General features: G+C 36.1%; 1 protein-coding gene across 3 annotated transcripts in view; it reads left to right on the forward strand.

Moving 5' to 3' along the window:
- Window positions 1-2350, forward strand: part of pbx1b (pre-B-cell leukemia homeobox 1b) — an 80866-nt gene extending 78516 nt beyond the window's left edge. For all 3 annotated transcript variants that reach the window (XM_055213465.2, XM_055213466.2, XM_055213468.2), the window contains one exon: window positions 613-2350. In XM_055213465.2, the coding sequence (XP_055069440.1) occupies window positions 613-705 (93 nt within the window). In that variant the 3' untranslated portion in view covers window positions 706-2350. The remainder of the gene's footprint in view (window positions 1-612) is intronic.
- The last annotated feature ends 8022 nt before the right edge of the window (window positions 2351-10372 follow it).

Raw genomic sequence — 10372 nt, forward strand, 5'->3', positions numbered from 1 at the left:
TTAAAAAATCCAGTCCACAATCACTTTTTATTTTGAAAATCTGTCATTTTGTGAGTTTTTCCCCAAAATAAGTGACGTCATGTATGATCTTGGCAATTAAAGAGTTAAAATCACTGAATTTTTAGTACTGAGGTTTATTTAACAGATTTATGCAATATATATATATTTATTTTATTTTTTTGCATAAATCTGCAATAATTATGTTTATATAAATACACACACATACATGTATAATTTTAAGAAAAAAATATATTTATATAAATTGGCAAAGTAAAAATCTATAATTTTTAGAATTATACCCATGGTCACATATTTGCATACTCATTATAAATCATGTGTCTTATTTAATTATTAATGACTATGTTTACGCTGCAAAGATGGCATTACGATTTTTTGTGCCGATATAAAACAAAATGCAAACCGAGTCTCATAACATGTCGACTCTCTGTTCTATTACTGTCAAATATGAGAAGCTGTTTTCTATTCAGCACATGTAAATCTAGCTGTTTATTCATGTTGTCGGTGTTATAAAACTGTCATGGCACGAATGTATGTATAAGCGTGTGTTTTATTGCCTGGTTATTATACATATTGGTTCTCAATCTGTCTCAGGCAAACGGTGGTTGGCAGGGCCCCACGACTCCCTCCTCCGTCACCTCCCCAACAGAAGGACCCGGAAGCGTCCACTCCGACACCTCAAACTGATCCCCCGGCCCGGCACATCCCATCACAACCCTGTTCACCGCACGGAACGGACGGACGAGACACTCCATTCATCACACATGTTTGTGTGTAAATGACTTTTGTAAACACACGAGAGTATCATCAGACCTTCACATTACAGTGCTCATGCTACCTCGCAAACATTTATAAAGAATAGCGACAATAAACCAATCATGACAAAGATAATAGGGAGTTTAGTATAGACGTATAGATCTATATCAACCCATCTTATCATTCAATGCCTTCATCATTTTAACAAACATTGCATTACCATAGTGCCAAAGTACTTTTATACATTAACACATCTCAATAACCATTTTTGTGTACTGTATTTTTACCTCAGCCTTTTGGTTATTTTTAAAAAGCAGTCGATTGGGTTTATACACTCAAGTTAACTATATTTTGGTCCGTCTAATGATGAAAATCATTTTTATGTTTGATTCATTTCTGAAGGTAATTGTAAAATACTTTTTTCAATGATAAAGATCATCACGCTTTCATTTAAGGCATCCGATAAGTTTAACAAATTCCTATTTTAAATGATAACTCAATTTTTCTCCACTGCAATAAAAGGCAATCAAAAGAAGCGAACGAATCCGAAATGTGAATTTTCACCGCGCCGTTTTTTCCAGTTTCGCACCACGTGAGCCTGATCATCGGGCGATCTTGATACCAAAAACCACAGACGTGTCCGTTCTTTACATCGCTATCACTTTATTAATATTGTTCATGTTGTAAATTGTGTAATATCGTCGGCATTGGGCGACGGCCCGGTGCGGTAGACTCGAAACCAAAAATCCAGTTCTGTCGTGTTTCTTGAAATGAAAAGAAAATCAAATGATGGCACACAAATGCAGAAATTGTTTGGATATATTTTTGATGCCCTCCTGTTGTGAATAGCCATTCTCGTTTCTTATTTCATATCCGGCTTGTTTACAGGGCAGCCATATATTTAGTTTCCTCACGAGCATAATGTGAATGAGAATGCGCGCTAGCTTCTATATGTAGATGTGCACCTTTAATCTTCATTTGCTCTTTTGATTACAATCGCGTCCATATACAGACTGAAAAGGAATGAGAGAAGTGGGATATGAGGATATATTGCATTGCAGTGTCGATGAACTGAATACATTTTCGGAGCGAGCGTGAGGTCATCTAGAGGAATTTGACCTGTAGATGGTATCTGCTCGTAGTCTTGTAAGAAACGTTTAAATGGCTTCAGATTCAGGATCCTTTTGCTCATAATGTTTGTATCACTGCCTGCCCAGCAGCAGCACCAGGTCCAGATAAGCCTCATATGATGATGCTTTTAGTTTTTGCATATAAAGCAGTTTGTAAAACATCAAATGTTTACTTTCTTGCATGTCTTTCGTTCTTTCAAATCCTGCAGTGTTTTTGAATGTTTCTTCTTCTTTTTTTTATATCAAGCGCTGAGACGCTCTCTTCTCCAGTTTTAACTTTTAAGATCTCTGCATATGTACAAAAGGAAAAACATTGAACGGCAAACGTTGTCTTTCTGATTCCAACTTGTTTTTGTGAAGATAAAACTAACAAGGTGTAGGTTTTTGGTCTCTTCATTTGTACTGGTAATGCATATTCTGAATAAATAGTTTCTTTTGTTGCTATACGTTTCTCTCTGGTGTGTAATTTTTGTGATTTCATGTTATGAAAGAATTGAATGTGAAGAGCCTGCACTGCAAAAAATAAAGATTTTCAAGAAAAAAAATTCTTAGTATTTTTGTCTTGTTTTTAGTAAAAATATCTAAAAATTCTTAAACTAAGATGCTTTTTCTTGATCCAAGAAAATAAGTCTAGTTTTTAGATCAAAAATATAAAATTTAAGTGATTTTATGCATAAAACGAGCAAAAAAAATCTGCCAATGGGGTAAGCAAAAAAATATTGAACCTTGTTCTTAAACACTAAATTCAAGAAACATTTGCTTACCCCATTGGTAGATTTTTTTTGCTTGTTTTATGCACAAAATCACTTAAATTTGATATTTTTGGTCTAGAAACTAGACTTATTTTCTTGGGTCATTTTGCTCATCAAGAAAAAGCATCTTAATTTAAGAAATGTTATATATTTTTACTAAAAACAAGACAAAAATACTAAGAATTTTTTTTCTCTAAAATAATTTTTTGTAGTGTGTAATCCAGTATGTGAGGTCATTATCATTTATTTTTTATAGTGATGCATCAGACAGTTTGGCCTGTATTGATAGCCAATAATGATTGCTTTTATTGGCAATGATGGATGATGGTTTATATTATACATTTTAGTTATTGTATTGAGAGTAAAAAATTGTCCCTGGAGTGGTACCTTTTCAAAAACTACAGCTTTGATCCTAAAGTTCATATAAAGGGTCATATAAACTCTTTCCCCGCCATTGACAAAGAAGAAACGCTTTCCTGCCAATGACGAGCTTTTCCTGCAATCCGATTGTTTCGCTATTATCCAAATTATAAAACCCAGAAGCAACCGCTTAGGGCAAACCGTTCAAACGCTGTGTATTTTTGATCATCGTCCTGAATTTGATCTCTATCAAAAGTCCTTCACAAAATTTAACTTTTGTGAAAATCATTAAAAGGCTGGCAACTTTTTTTAAACGCTGGCGGGGAAAGAGTTAAAGGGAACTGCCCCAGTGACAGCTACATATTTTAAAAATTTCTCTTAGATTGTATTGAAAAACAATGCTCCACAGTACAATCTTTACAAAATATACTGGTCAACATTCGAAGTGGATCAAAAAACATTCATCAAAGTTGTCCTAAGACAAGAACGGGTATTGGGTATTGGTTTTGGGACAACTTTTAGGAAAGGTTTTGATCCGCTTCGAATGTTGACTAGTGTATTTCATGCATTAAGTAAAAGTGGACATTGTACAGTGTATAAAAGCTGCAAAAGTTTAATCAAATGGGTTAAGCAAATCAATTCAAACTTTTTTGTCAAGTTTTTGACTAGTAATGAGTTGATGTAACTTATTAAAACATGTGTTGATAATGACTTGCAGATTACAATATTTTTACAGTGCAGCAAATGAAGAAAAAAGTTGAGTACTCTTTGAATAAGACAACAGTTAAGTAATGTTATCTGGTTTTAATACTAAATATTCATATATTGTTAATGAAATTAAAACATTCCTATAAATAAAAAGTAAAAGTTTGATCTATTTAATTACTTTATTACTTCAATTTATCAACTTAAATTTTCTTGTTAGCTCTTTCAACTTACATTTTTCTCTTAAAATGAGAAAATTAAAGTAAAAATTTTTTTTTTAGGTGTTATCAATTGAAGATTTTTTTTTAAGGTTCAACCAACTTTCACGTTTTACAATGTATTCATGCGTGTACCTTTTAAATGCAAATGAGCTACAGCTCCTCACACCTTTACCAACCGACAGTGAGCGCTTTTGGTTAAAAATAGATCTGATTTCTGTGAATGCAGTTTGAGACAATAGTATATTTAGCTGCATTAGCACTACAATGTGCTAACAAAAACATTTAGAAAAACTTTTAGGTAAAGTTAACCTGTCAGTCATTGACTGTGAATAGAGCTTTATCAGTGTGACATCACATTAACAAGAGAATCAAAACAGCATGTCTAATGATGCTTTGGTTTAATGGGGATTTAAAAAAGGGCTTTTTTATTGTATGGTGACACACATTTTAGTCCAAACACCTTGTAAAAGTGGATTTTGCATAATAGGTGCCCTTTAAGGCTTGCAACATTAGCAACATATTGTACAATTGAACGATATTACAATGTGAAAGTCACTTTCTTTTTCAAAATTTTTAGAATGCTGCCCACCTCCTCCTAAATATTATTTGAATTAGTGTTCAACTGATAATTTATTCAATAATTGATTTCTAAATTATAATAGAAACATTTATTTCTTGGCACAGAGTATAAAAATATTGAAAATATTGAATTATATTATACTGAGTCACACTATTAAAATGTTTCAGTATTAAATCTAAGCGCAATATTACTCTTTAACACATTTATTATTGGGTCAATATCTAAAAGACCACTGAAATGCCACTGTTGTGGTCCTACAATGTCTATGGCAGATATGATTCCTCATATCAAGGTGATATATATTTAAAATGCTTGTGTGTTCTCCAATGTACTGTAGTAAACAGTGTGGTAACAATGCAGTTGATGTTAAGATGATTTCATTGAATCTCTGTGTAAAGATGTGGAGCTCTCGTATGTGCTCTGATATTCAGTCTATTCTTCAGCGGCTGCACTTTATAAATAAATGAGCTCTCAGAAGAAAGCTTTCTCACTCTATCTGCTGTTTCAGGACGCTCTTCTGAAAGGTCAGATGCTGAGGGACTGTTGTCTGGAAAACACATTAAGAGAGGAAGATGAATACAAAGCAGAGCGCCACGCATTTATTGATGGCCACCATTTAGAGCATCTCTGTAGTTCATTTTTCACTCGCCATGAATGAGACCTTGTTCTGAAATTGAATTCAGAGCGGGAACCTTTAGGTGAAGTCAGAATGCAAGATTGAGAAGAGACAGAAAACATCACAAACCCCTGAGGAGAGAGAGAGAGAGGAAAAGAGAGGTAAACAACACAATCTCATGACAATTCTTATGTATTTTATGAGGTGGTTTACTCGTATAAATTTATAAAACCATGTGTATGGGTTAAGTGGTGAGCTATCTTTTTTTTCTGAATAGGCATTCAATTTTTGTAGGATTCACTCACAAAATGCCTACGAGTTCCCGTGAGATCAGGTTGGGTAAACATTCAACACTTCTCCAAATTGGACAAACATTGTTTACATATAATACATATTTTCAGATGGGCTGGTTTGGAGACTTTCTCAGGATTTTTTTATACCCATGTTGGGTAAATATTGGAGAGAACACACCGCTGGGTTGAAAATGACCCAATGCTACATTGAAAATGACCCAATGCTGGGTTGAGAATGACCCAATGCTGGGTTAAAAATGATCTAATGCTGGGTTAAAAATGACCCAATGCTGGGTTGAGAATGACCCAATGCTGGGTTAAAAATGATCTAATGCTGGGTTAAAAATGACCCAATGCTGGGTTAAAAATGATCTAATGCTGGGTTAAAAATGACCCAATGCTGGGTTGAAAATGACCCAATGCTGGGTTAAAAATGATCTAATGCTGGGTTAAAAATGACCCAATGCTGGGTTGAGAATGACCCAATGCTGGGTTAAAAATGATCTAATGCTGGGTTAAAAATGACCCAATGCTGGGTTGAGAATGACCCAATGCTGGGTTGAGAATGACCCAATGCTGGGTTAAAAATGACCTAATGCTGGGTTAAAAATTATCTAATGCTGGGTTAAAAATGACCCAATGCTGGGTTGAGAATGACCCAATGCTGGGTTGAGAATGACCCAATGCTGGGTTAAAAATGACCTAATGCTGGGTTAAAAATGATCTAATGCTGGGTTAAAAATGACCCAATGCTGGGTTGAGAATGACCCAATGCTGGGTTAAAAATTATCTAATGCTGGGTTAAAAATGACCCAATGCTTGGTTAAAAATGACCCAATGCTTGGTTAAAAATGACCCAATGCTGGATTAAAAATGACCCAATGCTGGGTTAAAAATTACCCAATGCTGGGTTAAAAATGACCTAATGCTGATTTGAAAATGACCCAATGCTGATTTGAATATGACCGAATACTGGGTTAAAAATGACCCAATGCTGGATTAAAAATGACCCAATGCTGGGTTAAAAATTACCCAATGCTGATTTGAAAATGACCTAATGCTGATTTGAAAATGACCCAATGCTGATTTGAAAATGACCCAATGCTGATTTGAAAATGACCCAATGCTGGGTTAAAAATGACCCAATGCTGATTTGAAAATGACCCAATGCTGATTTGAAAATGACCCAATGCTGGGTTAAAAATGACCCAATGCTGATTTGAAAATGACCCAATGCTGATTTGAAAATGACCCAATGCTGGGTTAAAAATGACCCAATGCTGATTTGAAAATGACCCAATGCTGGGTTATAAATGACCTAATGCTGGGTTGAAAATGACCTAATGCTGGGTTGAAAATGACCTAATGCTGGGTTGAAAATTACCCAATGCTGATAATGCTGGGTTGAAAATGACCCAGTGCTGGGTTAAAAAATTACCCAATGCTGGGGCAAAAATGACCCAATACTGGGTTAAAAATGACCCAATGCTGATTTGAAAATGACCTAATGCTGGATTAAAAATGACCCAATGCTGGGTTAAAAATGACCCAATGCTGATTTGAAAATGACCTAATGCTGGATTAAAAATGACCTAATGCTGGATTAAAAATTACCCAATGCTGGATTAAAAATGACCCAATGCTGGATTAAAAATTACCCAATGCTGGATTAAAAATGACCCAATGCTGGATTAAAAATGACCTAATGCTGGGTTGAAAATGACCCAGTGCTGGGTTAAAAAATTACCCAATGCTGGGGCAAAAATGACCCAATGCTGGGTTATAAATGACCCAATGCTGGGTTAAAAATGACCTAATGCTGGGTTAATAATGACCTAATGCTGGGTTAAAAATGACCCAATGCTGGGTTGAAAATGACCCAGTGCTGGGTTGAAAATGACCCAGTGCTGGGTTAAAAAATTACCCAATGCTGGGTCAAAAATGACCCAATGCTGATTTGAAAATGACCCAATGCTGATTTGAAAATGACCTAATGCTGGATTAAAAATGACCTAATGCTGGATTAAAAATGACCTAATGCTGGATTAAAAATGACCCAATGCTGGATTAAAAATGACCCAATGCTGGATTAAAAATGCCCCAATGCTGGGTTGAAAATGACCCAGTGCTGGGTTGAAAATGACCCAGTGCTGGGTTAAAAATGACCCAATGCTGATTTGAAAATGACCCAATGCTGATTTGAAAATGACCTAATGCTGGATTAAAAATGACCTAATGCTGGATTAAAAATGACCTAATGCTGGATTAAAAATGACCTAATGCTGGATTAAAAATGACCCAATGCTGGATTAAAAATGACCCAATGCTGGATTAAAAATGACCCAATGCTGGGTTGAAAATGACCCAGTGCTGGGTTGAAAATGACCCAGTGCTGGGTTAAAAAATTACCCAATGCTGGGTCAAAAATGACCCAATGCTGATTTGAAAATGACCCAATGCTGATTTGAAAATGACCTAATGCTGGATTAAAAATGACCTAATGCTGGATTAAAAATGACCTAATGCTGGATTAAAAATGACCCAATGCTGGATTAAAAATGACCCAATGCTGGATTAAAAATGACCCAGTGCTGGGTTAAAAAATGACCCAATGCTGGGGCAAAAATGACCCAATGCTGGGTTGAAAATCACCTAATGCTGGGTTAATAATGACCTAATGCTGGGTTAAAAATGACCCAATGTTGGGTTAAAAATGACCTAATGCTGGGTTGAAAATTACCCAATGCTGATTTGAAAATGATTCAATATTGGGTTAAAAATTATCCAATGCTGGGTCAAAATTGACCCAATGCTGGGTTAAAAATGACCAATGCTGGGTTAAAATTACCCAATGCTGGGTTGAAAATGACCCAATGCTGGGTTATTATAACTCATGGTTGCAACAACAACCCAACATTGGGTAAATTTTAACCCAGAATGTGTTTTGTCTAATATTTACCCAAAATGGGTCAAAAATAACCCAGCCATTTTTAGAGTGAAGAAAGATTTGAACTTTCAGTAAACCAAGACATTGTGAGAACATTCATCATAGGTGAATTATTCAAATTATTGTTATTCAGAGATACCTGATTGTTATATAATACACATCCTTTTTATAGAAAGTGTTATAACATCCTAGTCGAGTGGTTTCAGTATAAACATCACACAAGTTAAGTATAGCCTACTCTGGAGCTCACAGAAGATTATTTATCCCAAAAGTTCTCTATAGTGTCAAATGACATTTTTAATCAAATTTGTCTTAAACAAGCAATTTATGCTTAAAACCCTAAAACATTTTTACACAGAATTTTGCTTTTATAATTTCGCTTCAGAGCCATCGGTGTACATTATCGCTTTTTGCATAATGCACAAACATCAATGGCAGTACAATGCACACAAGCCCACCCCTGTGCGATCGACCGGGACCCGGAGGGATGGAATTAAAAACCAAAGCTGATTGTAAGAGAGTCTTTGTTCCTGTGCAGGGATTATGGAAAAGCGGATATCTCATGTGACTATACGGGGGATGAGCCACGTCTTATCTCCTCTTGTCTATACTGAGCAAAGAAATTTGAAGTGTTCTTCACGGGAGGTTTATTATATTGACATGTCGTGAATTCTGTACAGCCGCAGGGACTTGAACTTCTTCAAAGCAGGAACATCAAATTCTTCCCTAATGCCTCTGGTTATATTGCTGAAAATACAACAATATCAATTCTAATGGTTTCCATTACAAGTACTATTATGAACCACCAATAAAACCATTAAACGAGTCCATTATGTTGTGTGTTTTAGGCCTAATTCAAGTAGAACCCAACACATTCACCCAGACAGCAGGCCAGATCCGCACCGGAACTGCTGACTCCGGTTCGGATCTGGCCCGGGGTCGTCTGCTGTCGGTGCAGTAGAAAGACCCACACAGTTTCCACGAAATCCATTAGAATCTCTGTGATGGTTTTGTTTGATGATATAGATTAGAGGACTATGTTAGATTGTAATTTAGGAGGACACACGTAACAGGGCCGCTGGATTTGTTAAGCATTGTTGCCTCAGGGGTGTGCTTGCACCCACAGAGAGATAATAAATTCCCTTGATCTGTCTCAGACACCAACTTTTCCCAAAAGAGAAGCGCTCGTCTCCGTTTGTTTGAGGAAGATCCACGGTTGGTGTCACTCACGCGCTTCATGTTGATCAAACCGCTCACGCGCTGAACTTTTGAGATGTGGGTGTTGGAAGTTAAACAGTGATGCTCGGCAGTGTTTGCCTAAAGAGTTTCAATGTTAATGAATCAGACGTCTGAGAGTCGAGGCTTTGAAAACAACGCCTCGAGACAAACAAGAAACTTATCTCTTTGAAACAAACTGCGAAAGTGATGCGAGGGTGGCGCGTGTTGTGTTGTTCTGGATGAAATCGGAGTTTCTTTTAAAGACGTCCTGGAGGAGAATTAACCAAACCTGTTTACTGTCTTACTTGTCAAACAATTACTGTTATGCGATCAAACTCAGAGAAATGTGTTTTTAAGGATTAAGATGTATCACAACTATTTTTGGCAGGCTGTTTATATTTTAAACGTTCAATTTGTAATGTTGGATCAGGATAAGTTTGTTTGTTTGTTTGTAGGTTGACAGCAAACACGGGATAAATGAGTGGTTGTGTTGTTATTTTGTCTGCAGAGATCTTTTAGTGTGTAAAACTGGGAGTATAGTTTGTTTTTTACGTGAACACGTACGTGCACGGCAGAATGCACAGCCTGTTTATTTGACTCATTAGCTCTGTCCCAAATTTCGGCTTCATGTGGACTTTCAGACTCGTGGCCTTAAAGGGACACTCCACTTTTTTTGAAAATATACTCATTTTCCAGCTCCCCTAGAGTCAAACATTTGATTTTTACCGATTTGGAATCCATTCAGACGATCTCCAGGCCTGGCGCTAGCACTTTTA

This window comes from Misgurnus anguillicaudatus, chromosome 8, assembly GCF_027580225.2.
Source record: "Misgurnus anguillicaudatus chromosome 8, ASM2758022v2, whole genome shotgun sequence".
Classification (NCBI taxonomy): domain Eukaryota; kingdom Metazoa; phylum Chordata; class Actinopteri; order Cypriniformes; family Cobitidae; genus Misgurnus; species Misgurnus anguillicaudatus.